Here is a 15731-nt window from a genome sequence, read left to right as displayed (position 1 = left end):
TAGTTGTCCCCCCGCCTCTGCTCTCCTCGCTTCATCTCTCCTCCAGGACCCAGCCTGAGTTCAGTCCCTCCGTATGTTTTCCCTGGCCCTTCCCTTGTGGGCAGGGCCCCTCTGGGTGCGCCCTCTTGTCTGGGGGGTGGGATCCAGCATCCCTGACCACCACATAAGAGGGGAAAGGATGGCTCCTTTCAAGCTGATGGCCCTGGAGAGAGCTGTAACCAGCGGCTTGCAGCAAGAAGACCAGCTGACAGGTAGGAGGACTCCTGCCCTGATCCAGTCACAGGAAGGGGGAGGAGGACTTTGATCGACAGGGCAGTAGGGTCTGAGGACCAGTGAGCTCTGGGTCACCCCAACACTTGGAGCCAGCACATGAGTCCCAGGGGCCCCTGACAATTTCCTCCCAGGCTCCAGGAGCAGGCCTTGAGCCGGGGGTATCATAGAAGCCTTGGTTGCCATGAAGATGTCCCCGGATACCCCTGCTCTTCTGGGAATCCGAGTCTCCCATCCCAGCTGCAGGAGCAACCTGTCCCTCTTGTCTCCCAAACATTATCTCAGACCTGTATCCACCAACAGCTACACCACATCCCTGGGCGGTCGAGCAGACACAGCAAACATGGGGTTCCTAGAACAAAGGCATCATCCTTCTCCTGCACTCCCCTCTGCCCCGCCCCTGGCCCTCTGTCTGCTCCTGGGACCAAGCTCCCCCAGTTTCCCATGACCTCTCCCCCCACCACCCTCACCTCTGTCATCACCACATCCAAGGGGTAGTCCCACCCCTTCGCCCCTCTCTAGCTCTTCCAGTGGCCCACAGCAGCCCCCCAGACCCAGGTACCTCAGCCTGACCTCACTCGCCTCCCTCTCCTTCTGGGCCAGGCTCCTCACTGGGCCCTGACTTAGCCGTGTGAGTCCCATGGTGTGTCTGCAGCCCTCTTCCCCAATTCCCCCCACACCCAGCTGGTTATTTCCTGCTCACCCTCCCGATCTTATGCACCATCTCTTCAGGGAGGTACCAATGATGCCCAGGCTGGCACAGGTGCCCAGTGGCCTATTCTGGAAGCACCGTCTACTCTCCACCAAGATATGAGTACCCTGATATGTTTCATGATCTGTTCGGCCCCCTGTCTGTCTACTTAAGGCTAAAACCAGATCTATCTGTTCAGCAAGGAGATCAAACCAGTCAACCCTAAAGGAGATCAACCATGAATATTCATTGGAAGGACTGATGCTGAAGCTGAAGCTCCAATACTTTGACCCCTGGATGCGAAGATCCCACTCATTGGAAAAGACCTTGATGCTGGGAAAGATTGAAGGCAGGAGGAGAAGGGGCCGACAGAGGATGAGATGGTTAAGCAGCGTCACTGACTCAATGAACATGAATTTGGGCAAACTCCAGGAGATACTGGAGGACAGAGGAGTCTGGCATGCTGCAGTCCATCGGGTCGCAAAGAGTTGTACATGACTGAGCGACTGAACACCAACTGTATTCCCAGAGCCTGGCACAGAGCCCAAAGCAGAAAGTATTAATACCAAGATTGATGGAATACATACGCGATTATATGACACTCTCCCTCACCCCCAAAATCCTCCTTTAGTTTGCAAATTACTTCTACCTTGCCTTCCGCACCCCCTGCGCATGGAAAGGCTGAGACCCACGGCTCAGCCACTCGGCTCCTGACTTCTCAGCCTGGCTCCTCCTCCCAAATCCCCAGTCCCACCTCAAAACCCTCCCAGGCCACAGAGATTGGACGCCTCTTTAAAGCCCGCTGAGAACCCTCAGGCCAGGCTGTTTAAAACAACAAGCGCTTCTTTTACTTCTCTCTCTAGGCGTTTCACAGAGAGACTCGGAGTATTAATTGGTACTTTACATACATTATTGTAAAACCACAAATCAATCCTGCCAGGGATTTACTGCGATTCCCATACAGCAGCAAATGGCTTCTAAGTAGGGCACCGACGGTCAGCAAGTGATTTCATTTGCTCGCAATGAAAAAACTGCTTATTTCATTGCAGCAGAAAATGTCTATTTTTGCTTTATAATCACAGTTCAAATAAGAAATGGGAAGGCTGTGTAAAAAGGGCAGGAAGCAGTCCTGTTCTGACATTTCAGGGGCCTCTATTCCATGTTAGCTTCTAATTGGTTTTCTGAGGTCAGCTGATATTCTAGTTGACTAATTATGGGTCTGGACCACCTTCACACTGCCTCACAGGTGAGGTATTCCAGGTACAGCGTTTATCCATCTCCTAAACACAGTTGGGAGTTAAGGCTTGGGTGTGAAAGGGATATTAGGAGAGGGGACATGGGGTCAAGGACCAAGGGCTTCTAGGGAGGTCTGAAGAGGAGAGGAGAGGGCCTACAGGGGCCCCCAGGATCCTTGAAAGGGGGCGAACTGGAAAAGCAGAATGAAAACCGCGAGGAGGAGAAAGTGAAAGTCACACCAGGGAGAAACCCGTTAATGCATCAAATACTAAGGAAAAGTCATAAAGTCATACCACTAGGTCGAACAATACAAAACCCTGTAGAAAAATGGGTAAACGAATCCAAAGCCATCAAACAAGGAAGCTCAAGTCACTAATACACACAGACGTATGCTCTGCCTTCCTAGTAATACAAACAATAAACCTTCAGTGACAGTGAAGCGTCCAGGGGAGACGGTCTCAGATGATGCGTGTGATGCTGAAAAGAGCTGAGTGCAAACTCTCTCTTATGGTTGGGGGTCCGGGGGAGGTAAAAATCATTTTCCAGTTTGCAAACCAGTGTGGCAACAATGTAGCAAAAGTTCAAATATTATCCTTGGGGCTTTGGAGAATTCTAGATAAAAGAAGTCATCAGAAAGACGTTAAAGGGTATACTTAGATATTTATTTCATAGAAAAAATTAGAAATGACCTTAAGTTCCAACAATAGGAGAACATTACATGCAGAAGGAGTAAGAAGATGGTGCCATGAATGAGGTGTATTTTAATGACACAGAAAAATTAATAAGATTTATTGTGGGCAGAAGAAAAGCAGGAAGTAAGAAATTCCAGTGGTCAGGAGCTCTGACCTTAGAGAGACAGTCAGCTTGGGTTCAACCACTCACCCTGTGACCTTTAGTGGGTCTTCCACCCTCTCGGCTTCCTTATAAAGGTGAAGGCAGGAGGAGAAGGGGATGACAGAGGATGAGAAGGTTGGATGGCATCACCAATTCAAAGGACATGAGTCTGAGCAAACTCTGGGAGCTACTGAAGGACAGGGAAGCCTGGCATGCTGCAGTCCATGGGGTCGCAGACTCCGACACCACTGAGTGACTAAACAGTAACAACAGAGGAGCCAGCACACGATGCACCTTCAGGAAGGGCAGCTGTCGAAGAAGGGGGCGTACAGTCATGACGCACAACGTGTGTAAGGCTGCTGTTGCTGCTGCTAAGTTGCTTCAGTGTGTCCGACTCTGTGCGACCCCAGAGACGGCGGCCCACCAGGCTCCCCCGTCCCTGGGACTCTCCAGGCAAGAACAGTGGAGTGGGTTGCCATTTCCTTCTCCAATGCATGAAAGTGAAAAGTGAAAGTGAAGTCGTTCAGTCGTGTCCGACTCTTCACGACCCCATGGTCTGCAGCCCACCAGGCTCCTCCATCCATGGGATTTTCCAGGCAGGAGTACTGGGGTGGGGTGCCATGTATAAGGCACATGGAAGCAAATGCACCAAGATGGTAACCACTGCTATATGTGTGGGTGGGACTGAGTGACTTTAATTGTATCCTTTTGCTTTTTATATTTGGGAAAATTAAATGTATTCCTTACGTAATCCTGAAAAGACACTTAATAAACAGGAAACATTTCTAGAGACTAGGTAAGGCAAAGATAACCATTGACCTTAGTGATAACGTTTCAGTAAGTGAGGGTGAGAGGCTGAGGACCATAGGACAGACCTCTCCATCCACAAGAGCGCATGGGTGGGGTTAGCCACAGGGGAGGGGAGGATCCCAGGCTGACTTGTTAACTCCCAAGGGGTGGGATCATGTTTAAATCTTGGGGGATGGAAACTAGCAGAGACAGAGAAACAGTTATGACAATATAGAGCACAGAGTAGGACTTTGTGGGGTAGTTGGGAGCAGTAAGACTATCGGCATGGAACTGATCAACTGAGGGTAAATGATAAATCAAAAATAAAAGGAAAACAGAGTCGAGAATAACATAGTAAATGCTGATGACAATTTGGGGGATCTTTTTTTCCCCCTCGCATCGTATTCTTTGAAATTATTCCTGGACATGACACTGACTTCCTACGGCCCCAGGTCCTTGGTCTCAACTGGACTGTCTGACACGTACTCCAGAGAAGAAATGCCAAGTCTGCCCCAGACGGGAGGCTGGCTGGGGACACTGCACGCATATGAAACTGCACCTGTGAAACTCTAGAGCAGTCGTTTAAAAAGCCAAGTTTAGAGTGGTGGTCTCAAAGGTGGAGCTTAGGGCTTCCCGGTTGTGGGGGCTCAAGGACCCCTCCCCACACCTGTGGGGAGAATGCCGCTCCTTCAGATTTGCATCTTCAGGGTCCTAACAGGCTCCCTCTGGGGAAGGGTTTGTGCTGCCCAAAAGCATCTGCACACATCTGCTCTGGAGCTTGGCTGCACACACACTCCCGGTCACCCAACCCCATGGGCAGCCAGGAGACGTCTGCGGCTTCCGTCTCTTGGAATGGAGAAGAAAGAACTACTTTACTTGAGGAGAAGTGAGTTTGTGAATGGTTTGCCAAGCTCCAGAAGTTAAAGGTGATGGGCTGGTTCCCCAAAACCCGAACACTTAGGGGTCAGAGTTTCACATATGTCTTGGAATACATGACCAGGTACCTCCCAAACTGTAACACGACACAGAGGCACGCGACATAAGCATGATATGTAACTCTTATGCTCTTAAAGCCTAAACAAAGTTCTCTCTTGGATATTGCTTTCTCTGGGTCAGAAGTGAGGTGTTTGGGACTTCAGAAATGAGGTGTGGTGGTCCAGTGGTAATTCGCCTGCTAATGGAGAGGACACGGGCTCCACCCCTGGTTCCGAGGAGCAACTAAGCCCGTGCGCCACAACTACTGAGCCTGTGTGCCACAAGTACTGCAGCCCGCGTGCTCTGCAACAGGAGAAGCCGCTGCAGTAAGCCCACCCACCGCAAGGAAGTCTAGCTCCGCTCACAGCAGTAAGGCCTGCCTGCAGCAGTGAAGACCCAGAGCAACCAAAAGTAAAAGTAAATCAGTTGTTTTTTTAATGAGATATTTGGTATCCACATGAAAGAGACATTCCACCCACTTGGAGGGCAGTGGAGTATAATGTTGTCAAGCATGAGTTTCAGGCCTAGGGCCATCTTTTTGCTTTATCTGAGTGTAGTTCTCTAAATTAATGAAATTCTCACTGAGGAGAAGGAAAATGGAGTCAGGAAAGTGATAGCACCAGATGTGGACTGACCCCACCCGGGGACCTCCCCAAGTAAGAACCCACCAGTAAGATGACACCGAACATGCTCCGTAATGTGGGCATGATGTCCGATAAGGTGGATTTCATGTATTCACACACACAGTTTATTATTCTACTTCTTAAAAGACTGTAGGGTTGGCCAATGCATCAGGAAGGCACTAGCTTCATAACACAGGCCAGGACTTCAAAAGTGAAAGTGTGAAAGTGAAAGTCCAAATTGAATGCAACTCTTTGTGACCCCATGGACTACACGGTCCATGGGATTCTCCAGGCCAGAATACTGGAGTGGGTAGCCTTTCCCTTCTCCGGGGGCTCCTCCCAACCCAGGAATTGAACTGGGGTCTCCTGCATTGCAGGCGGATTCTTTACCAAAAATTCAGGCAAAAAAATGAAAGATGTACTTTTCTTCAATAATGAAACACATAATGTCAAGAGGAATTCAAATAAACACACCAAGCATGCATGCTCAGCTGTTTCCAACTCTTAGTGACTTCATGGACTCCATGAGCCCACTAGGCTCCTCTGTCCATGGGATTTCCCTGGCAAGAATACTGGAAAGGGTTGCCATTCCCTTCTCCAGGGGATCTTCCCAACCCAGGGATCGAACTCACATCTCCTGCATTGCGGGAGATTCTTTACCACTGAGCCACCAGGAAGCCCAGATGTTGATTCCTGTAGGATCACCCTCACCAGCTTCAATGTGAAGTCTCTGAAGAAGGTATGTGCTGACCTGCAGAGGCATGAAGGAAAAGAATCTCAAAGTGAAAGGCCCTGTTTGGGTGCCTCCCAAGACTTGGAGAATAACGACGAGGAAAACTCCTTGTCATCATGGTTCTAAGACTTGGGATTGATTCCAGATGAGGATCCACAAGCGACTCATGGACCCACACCGTCCTTCTGCGATTGTCAAGCAGATCCCTTCTATCAAGACTGAGCCAGAAGTCAAGGTGGAAGCTGCCATTGCCAATGTCTAAATCAACCTTTTTAATAAATTGATAATCAGTTGTTTAAAAAAAGAAAAGAAGAAAAAGTTCCACACAGCAGATGTAGCAAAAGTCAATAGGATAAATCTTCTTCCCTGGAGTAGGGAAAGAACTGAAAGTGAAGTTGCTCAGTCGTGTCCGACTCTTTGCTACCCCATGGACTGTAGCCTACCAGGCTCCTCCATCCATGGAGTTTTCCAGGCAAGAATAGTGGAGTGGGTTGCCAACTAAGTCTTCAATATTAAAAAAAAAAAAAAAAAGTCTCATGCCAGGTGAAATTAATAGGCTTAAAGGTACCCAGTGAAATTTCTTAAGGATAAAAAGATAAAGCCATACAAGCAGCTAAAACAGAAAATTTCTTGGTATGTATGGATGTTAGGAATGGTTTGTGTTCTTTGTCCTTTCACATACATTTTAATGTCTAAATTTGAAATTTTATTAAGGATGTCTTGATTTTTTACTTTTAAAAATGTTCAAGACAATGAATTTTCTTGAATTAAAGGTTACAGTAGCTTTAAAAATGACCCAGATACATGTGGAGAAGGAAATGGCAACCCACTCCAGTGTTCTTGCCTGGAGAATCCCAGGGGCGGGGGAGCCTGGTGGGCTGCTGTCTCTAGGGTCGCACAGAGTCGGACACGACTGAAGCGACTTAGCAGCAGCAGCAGATACATGTACAAACTAAATCTCAGATGTTCTTGGAAGCTTTACAGGCATAAGACTCTGATTGAACTTCACAATGTAAGGACTGTTAAGTGAAAATTGCCCAGTGAGAGGAAAGCCCTACATCTAAAAAAAGACATTGTGAACAACCCTTAAAGGTTTTAAAACCTTAAAGATTTAAAACCTACCCAGAAATCCACCTCAGTATCTGAAATTTCCCTCTGTGTCTTCCTCTAATTAAGTTTGTTATTGGTTATAGCATTCAAGATAACAAAAAGCATTGCATATAAGGCGAAAGATTGCAATGTAGGAATTGCATCCTCAGCCAATACAAATGTGAATGCAGCAGAAAGCACCCTCAGGAATTGGAGGAGGAGGTCAGAAGGCACCCACACAACTTTCAGCCGTTCAAAAAAAGGGTTTTGAAGGGAGTGATGAGTTTAAAGAATAAATGGAGAAGATATTGGAATTTTATTTTTTTTTGCACTTTAATTTTTTTGTATTCTATCTGGGTGCACAAATATTTGAAGAGACTTACTAAGATATTATTGAAAACAAAGGAACCAGAGAGAAAGAGGTGAGCAGAGATTAAAATGAAAGAGAAACTAGTAAGGCGAAGGGCTCCTGCAGAGCATGGAAAGCCTGCTTGTAGTGCATGGCTACAAACTGCAACCTAATTGCAAGAGACATTGTCACCCTGCTTATTTAACTTATATGCAGAGTACATCATGAGAAACGCTGGGCTGGAGGAAGCACAAGCTGGAGTCAAAACTGCCGGGAGAAATATCAATACCCTCAGATACGCAGATGACACCACCCTTATGGCAGAAAGTGAAGAACCAAAGAGCCTCTTGATGAAAGTGAAAGAGGAGAGTGAAAAAGTTGGCTTAAAGCTCAACATTCAGAAAACTAAGATCATGGCATCTGGTCCTATAGCTTCATGGCAAACAGGTGGGGAAACAGTGGAAAAAGTGGCTGACTTTATTTTTCTGGGCTCCAAAATCACCGCAGATGGTGATTGCAGCCATGAAATTAAAAGATGCTTACTCCTTGGAAGGAAAGTTATGACCAACCTAGACGGCATATTAAAAAGCAGAGACATTATTTTGCCAACAACGGTCAGTCTAGTCAAGGCTATGGTTTTTCCAGTGGTCATTTATGGATGTGAGAGTTGGACTATAAAGAAAGCTGAGTGCTGAAGAATTGATGCTTTTGAACTGTGGTGTTGGAGAAGACTCTTGAGAGTCCCTTGGACTGCAAGGAGATCCAGCCAGTCTATCCTAAAGGAGCTCAGTCCTGGATGTTCATTGGAAGGACTGATGTTGAAGCTGAAACTCCAGTACTTTGGCCACCTCATGCAGAGAGCTGACTCATTTGCAAAGACCCTGATGCTGGGAAAGATTGAGGGCAGGAGGAGAAGGGGACGACAGAGGATGAGATGGTTGGATGGCATCACCAACTCAATGGACATGGGTTTGGGTGGACTCCAGGAGTTGATGATGGACAGGGAGGCCTGGAGTGCTGTGGTTCATGGGGTTGCAAAGAGTCAGACACGACTGAGCAACTGAACCGAACTGAAAGCAAGGGAACACAGTCAATTACATGTTTCACAGAGTCCATAAAGCAAGATCAAACCCATATTCCCTGATCCAGAGTCCAGTATACAAACAGCTCCTGCAGTTTGGGTGGGATGGGGCAGGCGGCAAGATTGTGAAGGAGCAGTATGGGGGGTATTTTTCTAGCAGTAGCAGTAGAACAGTTCCACAATGTGATTGTGGTGGTGGTTACACAAATCTACTCATGCTAAAATTGCATAAAGCTCTACACCTGCTTCCTAGGTGGTGCAGTGGCAAAGAATCCACCTGCCAATGCAGGAGAGGGTTCGATCCCCAGGATGGGACGATCCCCTGGCTTTTCCCATGGACAGAAGAGCCTGGCAGGCTATAGTCCATGGGGCCGCAAACAGTCAGACATGACTGAGCACACAGGCACGCACTGCACATGCAAGTGAGAAAAATCTGAATAAATAAAGGCTGCGGAGTATACCAGTGTCAGTTTCCTGGTTTTGATATTACACTCTGGTTATGTGTGATGTAACCTTTGTGGGGAACCAGGTGAAGGTGACCTGGGATCTCTCTGTACTATTTTTGCAATTTCAAATGGATAATCCTCTGTGACTGTTCCATACATATTTGAGTATGCATGAAAGGCAGCAATCTGACTCTTAGCATGTGCAAAAGCAGTGACAGTTTCCAAACTACAGTTTAAGAGGGCCTCAGAGGCAGCAATTTGACTCTGACTGGTGCGCTACTGTGAGTCTGTTATTATCTCAAAATAATAAGTTAAAAGAAATAAACCTGTATAAAAAGAACCCTGGGCCACACGATAGGAGACATCGTGACATAACCCTGTAATACCTACAGCACCAAACTGTGTGGCCGTCTAGTAGAAAGTCCTGAATGCCAGTGGAAGATGCGTGACTAAGGTAAAATCCAGTGCAGGCAATTCTGTAGTAGGGACGAATGATGGCTCCAGTAGAGAAATGTCTGAGAGTTTGGCCAGATTTAGGACGTACTTCTCGTTCAGTCGCTCAGTCATGTGTGACTCTTTGTGACCCCGTGGACTGCAGTACACCAGGCTTCCCTATCCTTCACTGTCTCCCTGAGTTTGCTCAAACTCATGTCCATTGAGTCGGTGATGCCATCCAGCCATCTCATCCTCTGCCGCCCCTTCTCCTCCTGCCCTCAATCTTTCCCAGCATCAGGGTCTTTCCCAATGAGTTGGCTCTTTGCCTCAGGTGGCCAAAGTGCTGGAGCTTCAGCTTTCGCATCAGTCCTTCCAATGAGGATTCAGGGTTGACTTCTTTTAGGATTGACTGGTTTGATTTCCTTCCTACTTGTGGAATGATGTAAAATCTTTTTGTTTTCATTAATATCTCAATTATTTTTACTTATGGTCCTTATTCTCAGATTGCAGATGACTCATTAAATTAATGGAGTCCTAATACCCACCAAGAAGATTATCTCAGTGACAATTAAAGCCACAGTGGATTCTGAACCAGCATTCATGGTTTCCAGCTTTACAATAGATTGTGAAGACACTGCTTACCATCCACATCAGGACAGCAGCAGCTCTGTGCTAACCACTGCCCACTTTCTCCAATTTCCCACGTGAAAACACATGATGACTGGGCAACAAAATCACTGGGGCCTCACTCAAACTCAGACTTGTGGGCCCCACCCACAGGGACCCCACAGATGTGGGGTGGGACGCAGATTCAGCAACTCTAACGTGTTTCCTGAGGCTGCTGAGGCTGCTGCAGAACCACTCAGCTCAGCCAGGAGGCAACCAATAACACCAGTCAAAGCTTGTACTGGAATCTTTTTCAAGCACAAGCATGGAATTGACTAGACACTTCAGAGGAGGTCGCGTGTTATGTATTCCGTGTGTATTTTTGTTGCTGAGTCGCTCAGCCGTGTCTGAATCTTTTGCGACCCTATGAACTATAGCCAACCAGGGTCCTCTGTCCATGGGATTCTCCAGGCAAGAATATTGCAGTGGGTTGCCATTTCCTCCTCCAGAGGGTCTTACCAATCCAGGGATCAAACCACATCTCCTGCATTAGGAGGCAGATTCTTTACCACTGAGCCATCAGGAAAGCCCTCAGTCTGTATTTAGAGAAACCCTAGATTCATAAGCCTTGGGTGCAAAAGTGTATTCATCCACCTTCTGCCACCTCTTTTCATTCACACACAAAAAAAGGAGACCTGGGAAGGGGGAGAGGGACTTTTTGGAGCAAGACGTGGAGAAGCCTAAGAAAGAGATTTTTACCTCTCTGGAAATAGTCTGGAATTAAGAAATCCAATAGCCCTCCTCTCTTCATCCTGTTTCAACCTTTAATTTTGTTATGTTGGCCCTATCCATTAAAGTTCTATGGTCAGTTATAATATTTTTACAAACAATAATGCTAGCATTTTTGTCTGAAAGCGTCTACTAAACACTGCATTGCTAAGAAGCACAGGCTCTAGACCTGAGTGGTTCAGTCCAGCAGGCTCGAGCCACTTGTGCCTGGGGCATATGTGACATGTGGCTGGTGTAACAGATACTCTGTGAGTGTATAATACACAGTGGATTTTGAAGATTTAAAATGAAAAAAAAAAAATGTAAAACATGGCATTTATAATTGTTATATTGATTACATTTTAAAATGAAAATGTTCCGGGTATATGACTAAATGAAATATGGTACAGAAATTTTAGAAAATAAAAGAATCTTTGACTACAAAAAAATAAAAGTATTCTCAAGAAAACTTGGGCTGAGTGTTCTTTCGTGGTTACAAGTTGAGTTTATAAACGACACGATTTGTCCTGACGGCATATGACACATACATCTTCATGAAGCTCGGAATAAATAACAGCTTCGTCTTATGTGAAGCTGGTTACGTGCCAGACACAGTGCTATACTCTTCACATGGGTCAACTTTTCTAATCCTCCCATGCATTACACGGAATATTATTTTCCCTCTTAAATGAACGAGGAAACCAAGGCACAGGGAGGTAAAGTAACTTCCCCAAAGTCACACAGCTGATAAGTAGGGTATACAACATTCACACCAAAGCAGCCTGGCCTATGAATCTAATCCTTAAAATTTAAGCTTCTTTGACCACTTTACTAAGCCCTTGTGAAAGAAAAGATTGTCACATTTACTGTATCAACACCCTATCAAAATTTAAAGAATTAAAAACCTTGTTTTGTTGATTGAGGGGAGTAGGCTGACATTACTTTTATCGCTGACAATCACGATAATTTCAAATAGTCTAGAAATTTCAAATGGTCACCCATCAACAACAGAATACTCTTTTGTCCTGTAAGCCCAAAACGAAAACAAAAATCAACTTGCTATGTTATTGTTCTAACACATGAGTGGTTTTTGGCATGTTTTTAAAATTGTGTTTCAGCGTGCCTATCACCACGTTCAAACCAGTTCTAAGATGCCATTTTCAAGTTCTAAGTCTCTCTCTGATTTCTAAAAGAACAGAAAGAAAAAGAAGAAGAAGAATTTCTCCTTACTAACCCTGAATGAGAGAGGAAGTAAATTGTTCATGTTCTGTTGAAAATGTTCCAAAAGGCCCCAAACCAAACCCCAGCCATCTCCACTCTTCCCTCCCATCAATTATTCATTGTAATGATGAGTGTGACACTTGTAGAGGCTTCAAATATAAATGACACTATCCAGAGAAATCTTCTTAATTCTCATTTTGGCAACAGTGTTACAGCGATGCCTGCAAAGCTACAGACCTGCAAGGTCTGTGCACAACTTTGTCTCCACGCCTCGTTCACCCGTAGAGGAGAACTGAGGTTTGTTTGGTTACAGGAATTGTCCTGCTTTTCTAATTGCCTCTGTCGACCATATTTTTTTGTGATTTGAATAGATGGCTAAAAACTGGGTAAATGGCAGAAGCCAATGGAGGCTCCTAAAGTCATCAATCTCATGTGAAGGGAAATAATAGTGTTAGTCGCTCAGGTGAGCCTGACTCTTATCCGACCCCGTGGACTGTACCCTGCCAGGCTCCTCTGTCCCTGGGATTCTCCAGGCCAGAATACTGGAGTGGGTAGCCATTCCCTTCTCCAGGGGATCTTCCCCACCCAGGGACTGAACCCGCATCTCCTGCACTGCAGGCAGATTCTTCACCATCTGAGCCATCAGGGAAGCCCCACGTGTCCTGAACCAAAGGTAATAGGAAAGAGACAGGAGGCAGGACAGGGCAGCAGATGATGCTTGAAGGAGAAAGGCAGAGGGTCCCTGTGGTGCCTGGAACTGTTGTCTGATGTGATGCCAAGAATCACATCAGTTCTTAGGCAAAACCAAAAAAAATTAATAATGGATGATAACAACTTTGTTCCAAATTTTAAAGAATTGTACATCCAAAGCCCTAACCTTGGAAGAAATTTCTTTATCCTCTACGATACTGACAAGCTAAAACTCCTGCCATAATAAGCATATTTGTAGGCATACATATAGAACAGACCTGAGGAATAACCATTCTCTTACTTTCTGCTCAAGAATTTTTACACCGAAAAAGTCAGCACTAGCAATAATGGCTTCAAAATTAAGCAGAAATAAAACCTTTAATTATTCATACAACTCCTCAGAGTTTCTTTCTTGCTTCTAAATGATACAAGCAATGAGCATGTTTGAGAAGCTGAAAAAAAAAAAAAAACTAAAGGAACCACAGTGTGTAAAAGTAAGTCAAATATACCTTTCTCCTTTTATTATCAAGACCATTGACCATCTGAATGCATACTTTCTGAATGTTCATTTATATGTCACAATAGTCTAGATTTAAGAACAACCTGTTTTAAGGACCTACCGTATATCACAGAGAATTCTGCTCAGTGTTATAAGGCAGGCTGGATGGGAAGGGAGTCTGGGGGAGGATGGATACAGGTATCTGCATGGCTGAGTCCCTTCCCTGTTCACCTGAAACTATCACAACATTGTTAATAAGCTATACTCCGATACAAAATAAAAAGTTTAAAAAAATTGAAGTCATAAAAATTAAAAAAAATAAGAACAACCTGTTTAGCTCCCAATAGGTTTGGAAACATAGGATTGGTTAAGGTAGTCAATTGCAGACGTAAGAAGCTGGCAACTTTTTAGTAGAACTCATCTGAGGACGTTTCTGACTCTGCCGATCAGAGGGGAAAATACTGCAGATCTATTTTAAATCACTCAAAAATCCAGCACAGATTTCTACATTTCTAAATAAATCCAAATGAGACTAAAGACACCTGTGCACTAGCATTTTGCTTATCCACACAGATCTTTGAGAAATTTCCAATTTCATCTTCCTTTAGTTTCTTACCTTCATAGAAAAAACAAAGGGTATCCTCCTCAGAGACACTAAACTCACATCAATTCTACAAGCTACACAATTGCAGCACTTATGGAAAGATGAAAAGCAAAAGTTGGTACCTTACCCCTGGAAGTTTATCAGACAGGATTTGCTTTACTCCAAGGATCCTGCTCTTCAGATACACTTGCAAAAGGAAGAGGCTTTTTATAACTTGAGCCTTCTCAGCCCCGCCCTCTTCTCTGAAGTTCTTTTAAGAGGAGGAACCGAAAAAAAAAAAAAAAAAACCTCCAGGCACCAAATACAATGTAAGTGTAGTCATTGACTTTGAGTAAAGAATGCATATTCACAGAACAGAGTATTTTAAATGCTCATAAAGCGGAATACCAAATCCCCACTCTTGGCTTGCCAGTTGTACCATAGAATTAAACACACTAAAGCTGAATTTCTACAATTATGGCACATATTAAAAACCACAAATGAAATAGAAAATGCTCATTATGGAACGTCATGACAAGATTAATTAATAGATTAAAAGCTAATGATTAAGATTAAGAAAATTTCTTAAGTAGAGGAAATTCAACACATGTATTTTCGTCGGTTTTGTTAACTTTCTCCACACCAACATATATTCAGTATTGGGATGGCTGGCAGGGCTGGGGTACAAGTCACAAGAGATCTCAGCAAGGCCAGGGGCTCCCCAGCCAGCCCAGTGGTTAAGACTCCCTGCTCCGAATGCAGGGGCCTGGGTTCCATCTCTGGTCACAGAACTAGACCCCACATGCCACACTTGCATGCTGCAACAGTCAAATAAATAAATAAATATTTTTTTAAAAACTCAGCAAGGCTGGCTTTATTAAGTTAAGTTCAGTTGCTCAGTCGTGTCCAACTCTTTGCGACCCCAGGAATCCCAGCACGCCAGGCCTCCCTGTCCATCACCAACTCTTGGAGTCCACTCAGACTCACATCCATCGAGTCAGTGATGCCATCCAGCCATCTCATCCTCTGTCATCTCCTTCTCCTCCTGCCCCCAATCCCTCCCAGCATCAGAGTCTTTTCCAATGAGTCAACTCTTCGCATGAGGTGGCCCAAGTACTGGAGTTTCAGCTTCAGCATTATTCCCTCCAAAGAAATCCCAGGGCTGATCTCCTTCAGAATGGACTGGTTGGATTAATTCATAGTCATTTCCATATCCCCTTTAAACTATACTTTGTCTTTGTGACAACTCAACTAGGAGAAATAAAATAATAATCAATGGTGGACAATTTTCAGTCATTTTATTTAAATGATGTACCACTAGCATAATTTAAACAGTTTTGTTATAGTTAATGTTCCTTGAAAAATGAAGTGAAAGCCGCTCAGTCACATCCGACTCTTTGCAACCCCATAGGGTACAGTCCGTGGAATTCTCTAGGCCAGAATACTGGAGTGGGTTACTTTTCCCTTCTCCAGGGGATGTTCCCAACCAAGGGATCGAACCCAGGTCCTCTGCATACAGGCGGATTCTTTACCAGCTGAGCCACAAGAGAAGCCCAAAGATACTGGAGTGGGTAGCCTATCCCTTCTCCAGCGCATCTTCCCAACCCAGGAATCTCCTGCATTGTGGGGTCTCTTGCATTGCAGGCGGATTCTTCATCAAGTGAGAGATTCTGTTATGTAGTCATATATGAAGTATACATTTCAGGTAAGTAGAAATAGGATGGTATAATTTAAAATTTGATTAAAGGGTCAAACGAATGCCAAGAGGCTAGAGATTAAATATAATGGAAGTCAAGGGGCAATTTTGTAAAAA

At 45.0% G+C, this 15731-nt stretch overlaps 1 protein-coding gene across 1 annotated transcript in view; it reads right to left on the bottom strand.

Annotated features, from left to right (window-relative positions):
* TRPM8 (transient receptor potential cation channel, subfamily M, member 8) overlaps nucleotides 1-3367 on the bottom strand; it is a 96103-nt gene extending 92736 nt beyond the window's left edge. Inside the window, exon 1 of the mRNA XM_010862064.1 lies at nucleotides 3319-3367. Coding sequence (XP_010860366.1) covers nucleotides 3319-3367 — 49 coding nt within the window. The remainder of the gene's footprint in view (nucleotides 1-3318) is intronic.
* Between the last annotated feature and the right edge of the window lie 12364 nt (nucleotides 3368-15731).

Source organism: Bison bison, unplaced genomic scaffold, assembly GCF_000754665.1.
Source record: "Bison bison bison isolate TAMUID 2011002044 unplaced genomic scaffold, Bison_UMD1.0 scf7180017864475, whole genome shotgun sequence".
NCBI lineage: Eukaryota > Metazoa > Chordata > Mammalia > Artiodactyla > Bovidae > Bison > Bison bison.
This window is presented reverse-complemented; position numbering and strand designations above follow the sequence as displayed.